This window comes from Artibeus jamaicensis, unplaced genomic scaffold (genome assembly GCF_021234435.1).
Source record: "Artibeus jamaicensis isolate MK-2021 breed Jamaican fruit bat unplaced genomic scaffold, CSHL_Jam_final contig_452, whole genome shotgun sequence".
In the NCBI taxonomy this organism is placed as follows: domain Eukaryota; kingdom Metazoa; phylum Chordata; class Mammalia; order Chiroptera; family Phyllostomidae; genus Artibeus; species Artibeus jamaicensis.
The window spans coordinates 4,779,924-4,797,728 of record NW_026521837.1 but is presented as its reverse complement, the minus strand read 5'-3'; the positions used below and the strand labels follow the sequence as shown (position 1 = coordinate 4,797,728).

Here is a 17,805-nt window from a genome sequence, read left to right as displayed (position 1 = left end):
AACAAAACACTCCCACATGTATAGAGCAAGAGCAGAGCAGACTTTCTGAACACCTTTAACAATCCAACACGGAGTTACTATCAGCCATGACGGTTAAGCCAAGCGCTATGTCAAGACTGAGGTAATGGGGTGAATGGGAACGCCCAAAACAACACAAGTCCGGACACTCGGACAAGGGCTCCATCAGGACACTGAGGCGAGTGGGACCTCTGCCCATTGTGGCCGTAAGAACTCAGAGCTCCAACCACTTGAGGCTGGAGCCTGGCTGAACCACGGAACATGCCGGGAGCCCTGGAGACTTCCAGGCCACTGTGTGTGTGCTGCCACTGCAACCACCTGGCTTGGGACTGACGTTCGCCCCTCTGCCTGCAGACGCCGCCAGTGACTGGGAATTTGCTCTGGACACTTGCTCTGCTCACTTCTATGTGTATGTAACTCTACTGGCTTTAGTGGGGAGGTGTTCCCCAATAAACCTGGCATGGTGGAAGGATGCCAGCAGGTGTGAATGACTCCTTTCAGGGATGCTGCCTTGCTCATGACACCACATGTGTCAGACCTGCTGGGACACAGGCACAAAGACTGATGGGCACCTCTCTGCCAGCAACCCGATGATCCTACTTCAGGCTTTATTACCTCCTCTCTATGACACACTGTGTATTATAACACTTCATTTTCTTCAAAATACTGACCAGCCTCTCTATGACCACGAAAGCACCCACTGATCCTTGCAACAACTGGACATGGAACTCTAGCGGGTTCTTTCCAATCCCAGTCTTGGCCCACATCTTCCCTGGCCTGTTCCCACAGCCACTCTCTAGGTTGCTACAGCTCCACGATCAACATAAATGACCTAACACAATAACAAGCAAAGTAACTGATGCTGGGGTTTTCTTGAGTAATTTTTATTAAAGGTGAAAGTGTCCCTTATCGAGCCATTGGTTTGGTTCAGTGCAAATGAGAAGTTCTGTGCTAAAATGTGCGAGCTCTGGAGCCAAAGCCCCAGACTGGAACCCCAAATCTGACCCTCACCAGCCGTGTAAGCCTGGGCCATCTGAGCCTTCTGTGCCTCAGTTCTCAACAACAGGTAGACTGAGACCACCTATTTTCAGAAGAGCTAAGGATAATTTACACAAAATGCTGGGATACAGGGTGAATACACAGCACTTAAAAAATTAAAAGCATTTGCCCTGGCTCGTGTAGCTCAGTGGATTGAGCGTGGGCTGTGAAACAGAGGGTCTCTGGTTCGATTCCCAGTCAGGGCACATGCCTGGGTTGTGGGCCAGGTCCCCAGTAGGGGCCGCGTGAGAGGCAACCACAGACTGATGTTCCTCTCTCTCTCTTCTTCCTTTCCTTCCCCTCTTTCTAAAAATAAATAAATAAAACATTTTAAAAAATGTAAAAGCATTTCAACTTTTAATTAAAAGTCTAGCTTTTAAAGAACTTCAATACTGCATCAAACAGAGCTCCTTGCCATTTTATCTGACCATTATGATGCTACAGTGTAAAACATAATTAATTGAGAAGCTGTCTGAAGGTACCACCCTTAAATTTTCCAAGAATTTCTTTAGAATTTGTTTAAAATTCTGCCCTGGCTGGTATGGCTCAGTGAACTGAGTGCCAGCCTGTGTACCAAAGGGTCACTGGTTCGATCCCCAGTCAGGGCACATGCCTGGATTGTGGGCCAGGTCCCCAGTGGGGGTGACCAAGAGGCAACTACACATTGATGTTTCTCTCCCTTTCTTTCTCCTTCCCTTCCTTTCTCTGAAAATAAATAAGATAGATTTTTTTGGTAAAGACTTTATTTATCTCTAGAGGGGAAGAGAAGGAGAGAGGGAGTGAAATATCAATGCTTGGTTGCCTCTTGTGCGTCCCCTGCTGGGAACTGGCCTGCAACCCAGGCATGTGCCCCAACTGGGAATCAAACCACGGTTGTTTGGTTCGCAGGTCCGTGCTCAGTCTACTGAGCTACACCCAGCCAGGGTGCAAGATAGATCTTTTTTAAAAAGAATTTGTTTAAAATTCCAAGTTCTTTAGAATTCCAATCTATGACTTTTAGTTGCCAATTATTCCCAAAAAACACCCACTGTCCTCTCAATGCCCAAGGCTGTGCCGGCTACTGAACTAGGCAGTTGGAATGTGCACAACCTCTTTCAGGTCCTGAGTGGTTTGCTGGTAGTCTGATAGAATTTATGTCCTTTCTAAATGTCTAGCTTAGGAGAGGTATTTAGGCCTTAAGAGAATTGGGACCATAAGGAGAAGAAGCTGCCCAGAAGTGCAAGGCCATGAATCTGCTTCCAGCCTTAACAATGACATATCATACCAGGGGGGTAGAAATATGCGGCACTGCCCCAGTCCTGGCCTTCTGGGTGACACAGCTGCTGTCCCTGCTCCACACGCCACCTTGCTCATTTTGCTCCACACAGTCTAGTTCTTGCTGTTCTGTAAGAACACACCACCCTGTTCCCTTCTCAAGGTTTCTGCACTGTTTCCTCTGCTTAGTCATTTGCCTGCTATAATGACTCATACCACTTATCAATATCTGATATTTTATTATATATTCACCTTCCCCACTGTGACATCCATAAGAGCAAGGGCTCTGTCTTATTCATATGGCTTCTCCAGTGCCTATTAAAGTATTTGAAGCTTAGTGGGTATGTGTTGAATAAATGAGTGAACAAACAATAGTATTACCACTCATTGTACCAATGTTGCTGGAATGTTGCACTAAGGTAACACATACAAGTTCTGCATTATTCCCCCCAAGAGATTGTACAGGCTGAACCACTGTAAATAGAAATCCTGAGCTATTTTCATTCACATACTAAGGAGGGCACGTTGCCCTATCTGAACCCTCTGCATGACCAATTCCTGGTTTCTAGCAGTGTCTGTCTGCTATCTTCTTACTCCATCAGGCTGTAGAAGTTATAGGTCACCACTTCCCCTTCATTAAAACACTTCCACCCTTAATATGTCCCCTAGAGAGCCCAACAAGATCGTCCATGATTGATTTTTCTCTTTTAGAAAACTGTTTACTGCCTCTATTGCCCATGAGAAAGATTTGTGTTAGGATTCCTGGCAATCTTCATCAATTGCTGGTACAAGGTAAAAACGGAAACCATGAGGAAGAGGAAAGTATCTGGATCAACATCAGAGAGAAAGAGAGTGGAGTGGGCCCCGGGGGTCATCTATGAGCCCAGGGCCTTTATTTTGGCAACGAGGAAACCGAGGCCCAGGGAGAACACACAACTTAATTGAGGCCACAGATGGAGGGAAAGGGTATAGACTCTAAGAGATCAGCACATTTGGTCTCCCTATTTACAGTTTTCAAGTTAAAATAATCACCTGTTGGTTATATTAACCATTTACTTCCAAACATTTCCAGGTTAGTAAGAACTCATTAACGTGACGTTGGGTGAGAGGAGAGGGGGGTGGATGAGTTTATTAAATTGAAAATGCTCGTCTGAAGCTTTAATACCACATCCTAGATAAAGGAGTCGACAGTCACATACCAACACACATCAAAACCTAAGAGGAGCATTTGACATACACAGGGACAATTGATCTATATTGTTGTATTTATTTTGGAAATAGTTATAAAACAAATCACACACAACTTCAGGGGAAATGTGACGGCCATATGTGCTAAGTAATTTGTCGTTTTCATGACTCACCCGACCGAAGAATCTCAGAAATACCAAGAGCATCGAATAGAACTTGATCAAGATAACTTGTTTATTATTATTCATGCTGGTTAACAAAACTTCCCCATTTTTAGGAGGACAAAGTGTGCTTCCTTAGAGGCATTTCTTTCTCAGAAAATCTTAACTACAATATAACGGGACAAAAGACTGTAAAACAAAAACAGTTTCCAAACATCTGGTTCCACACTAAGTGAGAAGATAAAGAGTCCACTGAACTACTTGTTTCAGCTCCACCTCACTTCACTAAGTGGAAAATTAAAGAAAAAATGGGGTAAGTGTATATTTTGAGAAAAAAGACCGAACAACAGAGATACAAATTAATAGGTACATGTGTCAAATATATTTCTCTCCTATTCCCCAAAAAACTAGAAAACTTCTAGAAAAAGATAAAGCAAGAGTATCATTAAAACTGATGTGGAAGAAAATTAAAAGCTGTAAAGGAATGAAAAATAAATAAAACTCTCAATTATTATAATTACTGTAAGTGAACATTAATTTCAACTCTAGATTTCCTAGAAATTAAAGCCAAAATGGGAAACATAACAGTTTACTATTCTTTTCTGATAAAAAGAAAGCGTGCTGGTAATGAAGGGAAACTCCCCTCCTTGGAACTAAATCCTAGAAAGAACTTGTCGTCCTCGTGAAAGAAAACTTGAGTGAATGAGTGACAGGTTCGATGATGTGTTTGTAGGAGCAGCAGCACACTGCTCATGGTGCACTCGATAAACGGGAGCAAAAAAAATAAGCTTTCCTTGTAGGTCTAAAAATGTCCGTTTGTTTTCTGTCTTTCTCTTTACCTCTTTAAAAAATCAATGGTCTTGGCTCTGGACAGACAGCTCTGTTGGTTAGAGCACCATTGTGATATGCCAAGGTTGTGAGTTTGAGTCCCAGTCAGGACACATACAAGAATCACCCAACGGATATATCAATAAGTAGAACAGCAATCCATCAATCATTCTCTGTCCTCTTTCTCTCTCAACAACAACAAAAAAACTTAAATAATAAACGTATGGTCTCATTAAAGATAAGGCTATACACATGAGATGCCACCCAAGGACCACCAAGAGGTGTAAATCAAGCACTTGTTAGCAACTGATGCTGCCCTCACTCCATCACTGCAGGGAGTTGCCCCTCTGGGAAGCAGGCACCTCTCCCCAGTGTCTGACAACCACCAAAACTTGAGAGAGAGAGAGAGAGAGAGGTCTTGAAACTCTGGTCCAAATGCCCTGCAGTTTGAAGATGTCATTTTTATGTAATAAAATCTGTCCATGAGTTCCACTGTGTTTTTAGACTCCCTTCATTACTGCTCTGGTAATTTTGCTTTTGGACATGTTTGGGGTGGGATTATATAAAAGGGTTTTAAATGGCAACTTTTCACTGAAGTCAAAGTAACTAGGTATGTGCCCTCCTACTTAAACATTTCTTCAAGTGAGAAACAGTAACGATAAACTCACCTTCAGAATCTCTTCAACACAATGGACTTCACTGGAATAGGTCTGCTGAAAGTGAAAAGGAAGAAAAAAATAAGCACACAAAAAATTACAGTATTGGCAGATGCTGGTATTAACCACAGCAACACTCTCATAGGTGGGATCACCTTAGGACCCCACCTTGTACCTGTAAAATATTAGGAACTTCACACCCTGGATGAACTAAAATAGAAGAGAGAACCTGACTTAATCAGGGGGAAGAGGTTCTACTGGATACAATAACAGACTAATTATGACTTCCAGGTCAAAAGTTTCCAGTGAGAAATATGTATAGTATAGAAATTTAGGATATTCCTCAGTCTAGGGGAATAACAAATATAACAGGGTGGAGGCAGAAAGAGATAGAGCAAAACCAGTGCTTTACAGTTTGCTCCTTCAGAGCAACATCCGTCCAGTGAGCCAAGTTAAATGAACACAAAGATGGCGATGATCCGAATGCCTTAGTGTAAGTCTACATACGGTAAGGAGGCCAACATCCAATTAAGGGTAATTTTTTGGTAATATTTGAACTGGCCAAAATATTAATTTTAAAATAAATGTCTGTAGCTACACTTCAGGTCAGTATTTTGATCTTTGATATGCTTAAAAAATTTGTACACATGTACACACAGTCAATACTTCCCCAGAGAAAGACACTGTCTTGGTGTCTGCCCCCAGTGTCTTGGAGAAAGGATCCACTATTTATACTTCTGCCCTAACCCCAGCTAAAACAAACAATAACCATTGTTTGGCTGCTGCCAATACCACCAGAGATACTGTCTAGGAAATGTCATTTTACAGTCTCTATATTTTTAACAGCAGAGAAAATGGAAAAGTTACATCTTTTAAAGCAAAAAAATAAAGAAACGCTTTTCCTATAACTAGAGACATGAAACAAAACTCATGACTTCATGGTTTTCAAAGGAACAGTAACTTCTGATGTGCGCCAATTCATGAGCCAAGTGCCCAGGGCAAGTTCCCCACAACACACGCCCTCCCGCAGCTGCCACTGCTGTGCAGCAGGCACTGGCCCTCCTGGTCAGCTTGGTGCAACATCTGACTCATCGCTAGGGGGGATGGGAAAGGGCTCTTTTCCTGGCCATTGTTTCTAATTTGAGTGTAATGTAATACAGCATTGGCTGCTGCTAATGACTGAATTAGAGTTCAGAAGTCTGTTTCCTTCATTTTATTCTTTTTCTTTTTCATTTTAGTTTATTCTTACAGGAAGAAGAAAAAAATAAGAAAAGAACATATGACATTCACACTGTCCTAGAAGTGACTCTGATGGACATGTCAAAATTCAAATGTGATTTGACCTGCCTGAGTCCATTTTTACAGCACATAAATTTCATGGAATGGGTTTTATTGAAATATTTGCAGTTCGTTACTTTTGAGGTGGGGCCTGGACGTTACAAGGCATAATCCAGGAGTCCCGGCTATCTTTTGTATCTGCTGCCCCACACGACCTGGCTTCAGGCACCGTGCACGTCAACGACTGGTCCTGCTCACTCCCTCACAGTTTTCAAAGCCATCAACAGATGCCTAAAATCTCAACCAAAGATTAATGTCTAAGCATTTTAGCAGAAATGAATGCTGTCTTGACCTGAGGTTAAAATGTAATTATATTCCATGGGAAAAGTGGTCTCACTTTTTCACGTGCATCATTAGGAAAAAGAACAATTAGAAGTTGAAGGTGAATCAGCAGAACAGAGCACATGACTACAGGGACTCTGGTCAAACGGTCCCCTCACACAGTCTGCTGCTAGAAGGGGCATCCGATTAAGAAATCTAGCAATCAATGAAAAAGTGAAGCATGTTGGAAAGAGTTTGCCCACTGCTTCCAAAAGAGTGAGACTGAAAGGCTACAACCTCAGGACACTAAGACTTTCTCATCTTCATGACTCAAGCAGTCGACACCTAGCCAGGACGTGTCATGTCACTAAAAGACTCCTTTTTTCCTCAACTTTAACTACAGGAGGCTGACAGCCATGGGGATGCAGGGTGGAGGGGCTGAGCAGAAGAAGGACCCATGAGCACAGAGAACACCGTGCTGACTGTGGGGGCAGAGGCACTCGGTGGAGGCAGAATGGAGTGTAAGGGGGAGGGAGAGTAAATGATAATGGAAAAAATACAATAAAAATAAACTTAAAAAAACAAAATTAGTATCTTTATCACATGAGACAAATCAGGACTGAAGACATTTTTCCATAGCTGATTGTTTATTAGTTTCACAGTAAGATACATATTGCTAAACAGTCACCACATGACCTATTAAAAATTCGGAATATGTTCTTAGGTTCAAGCAATAATTGGTTAATTTACTGTGAACCTTCCTATGAGGTCCATTATAGAAGTGGGATTATTTTAAAGGGGTTTAGGGATGCCATTTCAAATACCTGAGAGTACATCATATTTAAAGATCTCTAAGCAGCACTGTTTGTAATGGCAAATAACTGAAAATGATCAATAAATGACCAATAATAGCAGTCCAGATAAAAAGCTTTATAGTACACCAAGCAGCATTTTATGCAGATGTAAAATAATAATGTAAATATATGTACTTGCATGGAAAAATGCTAAGACATATTTAACTTTTTCTTTAGAAATTTCACACTTACAGAAAAATTTCAGGAATAGTATAAGGAATTACCACAAATGCATCAAATTCCCCAAATGTTGGCATTCTATCACATATGTTTTATAGTTTTCTCTCTCTCTGCCCACCCACACATCTATACTGAACTGTCTGAAAGTTAGAGAATTAGAGTCAATGCTCCTTTACCCCTAAAGATTTCTGGGTGCACCAAGGTACATTTAAAACTGCATCTACAAGAGGGGAGGTAAGGACACCATCTGTACAGTGGAACCTATTTTGTGTCCCATCTACCTGAGATCGGTAGCTCCACTCCTCCCCCACATCGGAGACTCTTAAACTGGAGTATAGCTATTTCGGATGTGTTTGCAGAGCAAGACCTGGAAGAGGAGGCTGCCTTGTTTAACGAAGTACAACTTGGCTCCTCCAAGTCTGCCACTGGCAGGAGACTTTTCAAAAAGGGAGGGGCAGTTCAACAAACCACTGCGGCCTTATCCCTTGTGGAAAATACACCATCTCCACTGGTTCTCCAGCTGAGCCCTGCCACTCCTGCTCCAGGGCTCCCTTTCACACTGTGGCCAAAAAGGAAGCATTCGGCCTCCCGTAAGCACAGCTGAGTTAAGGCTGAAGATCTTCAGTAAGACATCCTCAATGAATAAGAGAGGATAAAAAGGAACAACAAAAGTCTATCCTAGTTGCATGACTCAAGATGCTGTAGGCCACAAAGCACTTACAACCAAAAACCTCACTGCTGGTCCCACTTCAGTAGCCGGGTGCCTAGAGGAGACAGCACTCTCTTCCTGCGGTCCTGTGTGTGGACCAGCCCCCCGGCAGCCACCTCACTTCCCCAGTGGGGCACGGCCTACACACAAGAACCATAATTCTATTTTTTTTAAATGACAGCAGCTATTGGGTTGGCCAAAAGTTCATTTGTTTTTTTCCATACACTGGCTCTAGTAGTGCTTAGTTGTCTTTAACTTCATTCGAAACAATTTTCTTAGACTGCATTGTGACAGCTGTCATGTCAGCGTGCATTTAAAAAAAAACTTATTAAAACTGGTGAATTTTTGTGCAGCTATTTTAATATTGAAGATGATATGCAACATTTTCAGCATATAATGCTTTACTACTTCAAGAAAGGTAAAAATGCAACTGAAATGCAAAAAAAAAAAAGATGTATGAAGTGTATGGAGAAGGTGCTATGACTGAGTGAATGTGTTGAAAGTGGTTTGCAAAGTTTCTTGGTACTACCAAAATTTTGGCTAAATAATTCTTTGCTGTGGGGGTGTCTTATGCATTGGAAGGTATTTAGCAGCACCCCTAGTCTCTACCCACTGGAAGCCAATAGCAGGAGATAACTAACATACCCAAAATATCCAAATCAATAAACTTACTGGTAAAAATGAAATATCTGTCTTTTCTTTTATGGAAAAGCCATGAGGACCTTTTGGCCAATCCAATCCTTATTGACAACATATTGTACCTGATAGCACATTAAACTCTCTACATTTCCTCCATTTGATATCATTTATTATAAGATTCACCATCATTAGCTTGGCAGGGGGAGAAAGCTACTGCCCTAAAGGAACCCATCAAATCTAGATACATCCCTCAGGACAGGTACTTCAGACCAGAAGAGGCAGCGATGCTGGCCTTGGTCTGATTTCTCACTCCTCTTGGAATAGCATTGTGTAATCATAAGGAAATGCACTGATTCCAAAATAAAATATGTTAGTGAATGTCTTCTAAGCATGGCACAGTTTGTTTTAATAAGCTAAAAAGAACCGGACTGAAGAAATATACCTTACCACTGAGACCAGGAAGCTCTCGCAATACTGTGTTTTAAGTCTCTCAAGTTTCAACAGAGCAGCACTTTTATAACAATGCAATTCTCAAAAAGGCTCAGTTATCACCAACCAGAAACTGCAGGGAGCACAAAGGCAGCATGCTGAGGAAGGAAGCCAAAGATCTTGGATTCCAGTTCTGGCTCTGCAGTCCTGGATGAGATTCAACTCGTTTGTGACTACTTCCTCGTGGCAAGGAAGGCATAACATTTCCAATCTGACTCGCTTCAGAGGGTTGGTATGAAGGTCAAATGTAAAACCTGAACATTCCCTGACTCCATTCCTCCTGAAACTGCATGTGCTCCCACGGCTGTACCTACTTTCCTGTCAAAGCACAGCACATTTTGTCTCTGCTGCATCCAGATTACAAATGCTGTATAGCAGGGGATGGTGCTGCCTTGCTGAATCACATATCACATGCTGCTTGCTGGTATGTGTTCCATCAGAGAACTCAAAATACGACAGTAAGTTTCTAATTCCAATTTTTAAAGCTTTAAAGACTTACTAAACACTATTGCTTGTCTGAATTATAAGTTAACATCTTAATTAACAAACTACATGGAAATAAGCACACTAAGGACAAAGGAGAACTGTTTTGCATTGTTTTCCCCTTAGAAACATTAAGATACTTCTTTGAAACTATTTCACATATCAGATTGGCAAAACACAGAACGAAGGACTGACAACAGGACTGACAGTACTGTGAGAGACAGACGGGGAAACAGACATTCAGTCCCTGAGCCGTGGAACACTCTGGTTGGTGAGAAGGTAAAGCAACCCAGACTCTGAAGATAGCAATTTGGTGACAGTCACCAATTCTAGTTTCTCATACTCTGGCCCAGCAATCTGACTTCTAACACCAACTGCTACATGTACAAAAGACCTATGTACAAGTTACTCACTTCAGCCTAATTTGAAAATAGAAGATACTGGAAACCATCTAAACGCCCATATATAGGTAACTGGCTGAGGGAACTGTAGTACCTGCAGCTTCCACAGAAACAACTATGCAGCTATGACAAAGGGGAGGCTCTTCATACACTGATTTATCTCTAAGACACTGTTAATAGGAGGAAAAGAAAACTAAGATGCAGTATTTCTGTAAATGAAAGGTAACAGTAAGAAAAGAACATGTCTGTGGAGTTACTTATTATGCATAAAATACTATTGGGAATAACACATTAGAAGTCATTTCTAAAAAATTAAACTAGGTGGCTGGGGGGTAGAATAGGAGACCTTCACTGTATGTCTTTTTGTCATTTAATTTATGAATTACAAAATATGTTATCTATTCATAAAAACAAAAATTAAATTGAGATAAAAAAAACTAGGGATAAAAATCTTTTCAAAATACACTTCAATGTCTTCTGCCACATCTGCTTTATTTTCTATTAGCGTTCCTCTGCGCAGTTTTCTACTCCCCAGGACACACCTGTTTGCGTATGCCCCAGTTTCCTGCTTGGTGCCCTGGGCTCGCCCCAGGTACCACTCAGCACACTGACCTGTTCGCAGATTTACAGTCAACTTCCCCGAACAGACAGTGAGGTGCTCCTGGGGGAAACCCATGCTCTCAAAACGTGGCCCCGTATTTGCTGGCTGGTTCACTCTTGTTTCCCAAACTAGACTATATAGTCCTCGAAAGAGGGGGTGCTTATTTTTATTTATTTATTTATTTTTGTGGCGGGAATTCTCTTTTGATCAGTCACTCTTAAATACTAAGCAGACACATCTGAAACACATAAATCCTCACAGGATTGTTCTGAGGAAGAAATGAGACAATACCTGTTAAAGCTAATGCCACACAAATAAATTCAAGCATTTATCATTAAGATACTGTAATCAGTATTTCCAAGAAACAGATTAGAGGAGGAAACCAGAAGGCCTGCCTCAACAAGGTTTTGACATAAAATTAACTTTATTCTGGGAACACATAGCAAGTTACCCAGATGACTAGACCTATTCCAAGGATACACACATACTGCCTGGGTGTTCCTGCTGCAGCTGAGAAAGGCACTAGCAGTGCTTCTTTGGAAGTATCACACCCTCTGGACAACTAGCCACACCCAGAATTTTAAGATAAGAAGTTTAAAAAGCTCTAGACAGATTTATGGATACACTCATAGTACAGATTTCTCTTTTTAGCCTTTTTTAAATCCTTACCCCAAAACATTTTTTCCTGATTTTAGAAGAGGGAACAGAAAGAGAGGCAGACAGACAGAAACATCGATTGGCTACCTCTCGTATACTCTCCAACTAGAGATCAAACCTCAAGTCAGTCCCCTAACCAGAAATCGAACACGTGACCTTTGTGTGTATGAGATGATGCTCCAACCAAGCCACAGGGTGAGTACATATTTTTTTTTTAAAAAAAGAAAGCCATAGGTTGTTAATATGGAAGGAGGGATAATGTGTTAGAAAACAGAAAACAAGATACTCTTAACAGTTTTCTTAAAGAATAACAGTATTATTATATAAATTGAAAACCGACTTTGTTCAATTATCCCTTCAAAAAATCAAACACCCTCCATGTCTTCCCAAATATTTTCAAATAATGAAAAGGGTTGACATAGTTTTTTAAAGGTGATAAACTCCTAAAAGGCAATAAAGTATTAGTCATATGGACCCTGGAAGCTTCTTTTAAACACCAAACTGTCTGTGACATGTGAAGACTAACAGTTAGTGTTATATGCTAACTGTAGAAATCTCTACAGTTCTCCAAATAAATTTTTCAAGGAGAGGAAAAAAGAGATTGATAAAGGCCGAGATGATTTAAAAATGATAAGCAATCTATAGGTCACCTACAGTCATCATCCAACGAAAATGTACTGTGAAAAAGCCAAGCAGTTGCACTCATACAGAAGCAACTCGAAAAGACCAGAGAGTGTGAAAACGGGCATGTCACAAACACAGGCTGCCCTTTTTTTGAAGCCTTCCTTCCCCTGACCGTCCTATCACCTTCAGCTCCGAAAGGTGAGCCATACTGTTCTAACCTGTCTTCTCTAGACTGGCTTCTGCAGGTGGGGACTGGAGCTGATTCCTCTCTGTCTCCTCCCAGGGCCTTAGCATAATTCTGGATTAATGTAGAAATGCAAGTAATATTTATGAAATAAATAAATCTTGATTTTGTGATCTCATGGCATCTCCAACAAAATCCAGAAACATGAGCTTGCTAAAAAGTATAGAATAAGTGAATTCTGAAAATTTTTTCTATATTTTGGAGGCAATATGTTCGCTCACCATTTTCAACCCATGTGCCACGAGAATTCTTGAAACATGCGATATCTGACCATGTAGTCAGAGACACTGACCTCTTTCCCTTAGATTGTCAAATAAAAATATGACAACAGCCAATAAACAATAGCTGTCTGGTGTGAATGAATCAAAAGTATGCCCTTTTTTTTTTTCAGATCAGCAAAAAATATATTTTTTGTTGTGCTGCAGAATTTTAGTAAATACTGCAATTTGCCGTGTACAGTGTACACCCACATTTTTGTGTGCATTATACCTGGGATTATTATGTCCATGTTATGTAATCATTGTACCCATGTATAATGTACATCCTTATTTCTTCCCTCAAAAATCTGGGCAAAAAAGTGCAGTATACATGACAAAATATAGTAGTTTATGTATGCCATAGGATGAAAAAAGTTGAAAATTGCTGGTCTAAACTGTAAAATATCATGCCTTTGATAAAAGGTCATGTGAGACCCCATGAAGCCCACTGTGGGCATAGGAACCATGAAGACTGGCTAAAAACCACTGCTTAAAAAAAGAAAAGGCACCCTGGCTGGTGTAGCTCAGTGGATTGAGCGCGGGCCTCAGAACCAGACAATCGAGGTTCGATTCCCAGTCAGGGCACATGCCTGGGTTGCAGGCCAGTTCCCTGCAGGCCACTTCCCAGCAGGGGACACACAAAAGGCAACCATACATGGATGTTTCTCTCCCTCTCTCCTTCCCTTCCCCTCTAAAGATAAATAAATAAATAAATCTTTTAAAAAAAAAAGGCACCACTAAAAACAAGTCTTGATGCTGATTCTACTCCAGTGATGACACACTGACAAATTCTTTCAAATGGCCTAACTATATGATTCATCTCCCCCTCCACAAACAATTCTTACTAAAACAACCTCCTTTTTAGGAGGGATTTAAATTTTATTTTTGAGTGGGTGCATTAATTTGCAAAGCATGAGTGCCTTTTCAATGAAAATATTTCACTGCAGAAAAGGTGTTAAACTGCAGTCTGACAGTGCTCTGTCACTCGCTCACTCCGTCCCATGCAGCCTTCTCTCTCCCCCACCCCCGCGCCTTATACAGACATACCCAGACACACAAGTGTTCTCTAAAAAATCATGGTAACTGATGGTTCTGAGTCTAAAATAACACTATTAAATTACTTTGTCAACCATGACCAGATTTATAGATGCATAAACCTGTATCACTGCTCCTTCTTTGAGCATATATGTCTACTAAATTCAAGGACAAACTATGATCAGGAACCATGTCTAATTTTATATTTCATAGGGTGCCTGGACATTTTTTTCTTCAGAGCTGGGTATAAGGTGAGACTACAGAGTCACAAGAAAAAAAAACTTTCCATCAGTTTCTGGATGAGGCTGAAAGAAACTGAAGTCATATGAATCAGATAAACCACTTAATCCATGCTTTGTCTGAAAAGACCTGAAGATTTTATCCTGGGTTTACTATAGCAGTAATCCCAACAGTCCTCTCTGGGCTAGGTGCTGGCTCTCTGTCTCCTGACATTGATGATTTTTAAAAACAAAAAACAGACCTCAGGGGGGGGAGAGGGAAAGAAAATTACTGGAGCAGTAGGCTAGAGGGATATATACTCTGAGGGAACAATCTAAGCTTCAAACTACCCTGGGGACTACTGATTCTTTAATAAACACAGAGGAGAGAAAGCAAATAGAGATGGCCTTGCCCTTATATCTTAATTCTCAATGAGTAAATTTCTTTTCTTTTTTCTTTTTTTGGCTTTAATGTCGATAACAAACAACCAGGTTACTTGCCAGGGTCTATAAAAGGGCCAAAGAGCATTCTGTGAAAAGTACAACTCATTTAATACTATGATGTTATGGTTATAAATCATTTACTTAATCCTATCATCAAAGAGCACCTAAATTTATTTTGTTTTCCTCTACTCTATTGAAAACCAGATTCAGCCATTCTTTTAAGGAAAATAAAATAAAAAAAAGCTTAGTGACGCCACTGACTCTCTGGCAGACTTGGTCTTTTCTTTGTCCTGCATTACCTTTGTATGTGAATTTGGTCTGAAAGTGTAGACAAATTACATCAGACTTCCAGGAAAACTCATCTGATAAACCGATTTACTGAAGAAAAGTGAAAATTCGTTTAAGAGCAAAGTTTTGAACGAATATTTTGTCACTCAACAAGTGTCAGTATTTTTTATTTTTTATAAATATAAGGGGTTGGGCAGTTAAATAAATATTAAAAAATTATTCTTGAATTTCTTGAAATAGATATTAAAATGTGCCAAGGAGAAATTTTCTTTGCTAGTAAAATAAATGTTATCTAAAGCTGCTAAATTTAAAACTTGTGTGAGCATCCCTAGCATATATGACCAAAATTCAGAAAGTAAGAGTGGGTTTATACCCATGTTGAAGACAGGAAGCAGCCAGCAGCCCTCTCCTTGCATCTTTATCCATCTCAATATATTTCTCTCAAAGTCCCCCAGCCCATCTCATCCCTTCACACTGACACACACATGATGAAGAAATTTAAAAGTACTCTTTTGATTTTATTCTACAGCCCTGCCCCACATCTCCAACTTTGAGTTTGAAGGCATAGTGTGACTCAACCACATTTGTCAAAACTCCCCAATGTTCTTGCATCGACTGTAGTTCCTGCTTCTGCCTTTCCAATCTAAACCCTTCCAGAGTACAGAGTCTAGGTGCCACAGAAAAGAAAATATGAAATAGAGGCAATCATTGTAATAGCAATAAAAGCAACTTTGAAAACTGCATTTAAATGATGGGAGAGTCAAACAAGCAGCAGTCAATTCTCTCAGTTGTCACATAAATCCAACTGTGGCTCTCTGGGCTCATGCACACGCCTGGCACACAGCCTGCTGGGAGAATGTTCCGGAGCCCATTTCACTCTCTAATACCATCAGAATCACATGGCCGGTTTGGGGGGTGGGAAGGCTGAGGGGGAGGGGCATGTGCCATTTTTTTTAAAAGATCCTCCTTCAACTTTAAGTTCTTTAATTGGTTGACAGCCAAATCCTCTGTAAAAATACACAAATGTGGAGTATTAGGTATATCACCACAAACAAAGCTCTCTGAAAAGTTTTAGGTTGGCTCCTGAGCAGATAAGTCTTATGTGTTTTACTCTGTTTTTGGTAAAACTTTTAAGAGGAATCTCAATGTGAAACAGTTGTTTCCTTAATACAATTCTCTCAAAAGATTACTGAAGGAAAAAAAAAACCTAATTTTTTTCTGGACTTAACTAGAACACTGGCTTAAAAAAATTACATATGTGGGACTTAAGTCACACATGTAATTCTAGAAAATTCTACTACTTCCTAAATTTGGGGTAACAGGTTCTTCAACATATTTTACGGCATACTTCCTAATAAAAAAGAAGCCATACAGTATTACTTGAATTCAAGTCAATCAAGGAAGAGTTTGCAATATACAACTTGAGGGTTCTCCTTCTTTTCTCATTATCTCTGCCCAATTTCTCAGCTCTCTCCTGGATGACAGAAGATTCACTACTCTTAACTTTAAAATAAGTAAATTTTATCTCCCGAGAGAAAAGTGGAAACACTGTCACCTTCTCTAACTAGATTTTCATCTCATAAATTTACCCTCCCCCACGGATACACACTATGTGACCACAAACTACGCTGAATAAATGAATGAGACCCATAAAGATAACATTACAAGTTATCCACTATACCTGCCTGTACTGGAGTATGACTACTCTGAAATATTCCTAGACCAGCAGAAATCAATACTACTATAATTGGGTAGGAGTTACACAATCTTTTAAATCTGACTTAAATTCCATTTGTCTGCTGAAAAACAAAAACGAGGCAATAAAGCTGGGGGTGAGGGGAGGGCAGGGCAGAGGGGGTGGAAGCGAGTGTATACACACACATATTTAAGCTTTTAACTGCCGATATCTTCAATTTATACCTTTACTTTAGGAAGACAAAAGACACCATCAACATATACTGAGTTATCTAGAAATTTAAGATCAGAGCTTAAAAGATGGACCAAAATATCAAAGTGGTAAGGAATTGCTTATTTTAAAATATTTTTAATCTCCTTAAAACACATTTTCCAAAAATATGCTGCGATTTTTACAGATACAAAAGTACAGTATTATATTTTCTCTATTCTTACTCCATTATTTCATTAGAAAGAGAGAAAGAGAAACAGGGAAGAGAGAAAGAAAAATCCATAATCCAAACCAACAACCACGCAAATCTCAAGAGGCAGTCCAAGTCTCTAGTGGCAGCTGAAGGGAAAAGAAAGCCACCCCACACCACCTGTCTGCTGCCTACCCAGTGTATACCAAGGGAGGGGACATGGGAGGGGCTGAATACCCGTGGCTGGAAAGCTTATTTACCTTGTTTATAAGGTTGCGCACACAGTGGCACCGAACTACAGAGGTTCTTAGATCATTCTTTGATGTTAGCCCTCACCAGGAAAAAAAGAGAGGGAGAAAGGAAAAGAAGTGGGAAAATGGCAGGGCTGGCGGGGGGGTGTTGGTGTTGTTTTGAGGTCCTTCTCCTGCCTCCTCTTCCCCACCTGAACTTCAGGCTTGCACTTCCTTGTACATACTATGGGGCAGCTGTACACTGTGGGGCACTTACCTTTTTCAACATGTCTTACTGCCTTCCTACATGGTAAACAAGCTTTCCTGTTTTCATACATCCCTTTGGCAGCCCCTAATTGTGCCACTAGGTCACTGTCTTTTGTGCTGTTGGCTGCAATGGCGGCCCTCACAGGAAAGAACTTTTCATTTCTTCCCTAGTACTGAGCCATAAGAAGCTACGAGTGCTCCAAGGCACAACTCCCCTGGCTCTGCTCCTAAAAATGCTCTCGCAAGTACACCGTTGCTTAGCAATATTTGCCTTCCCCCTGTACATTTGAAATTGGCAACATCTGTCCCTTTGGCAGTTTTGACTTGTGCAAAGCACCATGCTCATA

At 40.6% G+C, this 17,805-nt stretch overlaps 1 protein-coding gene across 5 annotated transcripts in view; it reads right to left on the bottom strand.

The window, feature by feature from the left end:
- AFF1 (ALF transcription elongation factor 1) overlaps positions 1-17,805 on the bottom strand; it is a 199,198-nt gene that overhangs the window by 54,937 nt on the left and 126,456 nt on the right. For 4 of the 5 annotated variants that reach the window (XM_053666356.1, XM_037132414.2, XM_037132416.2 and 1 more), the window contains one exon: positions 5,156-5,200. In XM_053666356.1, the coding sequence (XP_053522331.1) occupies positions 5,156-5,200 (45 nt within the window). The remainder of the gene's footprint in view (positions 1-5,155; positions 5,201-17,805) is intronic. The other variant, XM_053666357.1, reaches the window with a different exon arrangement.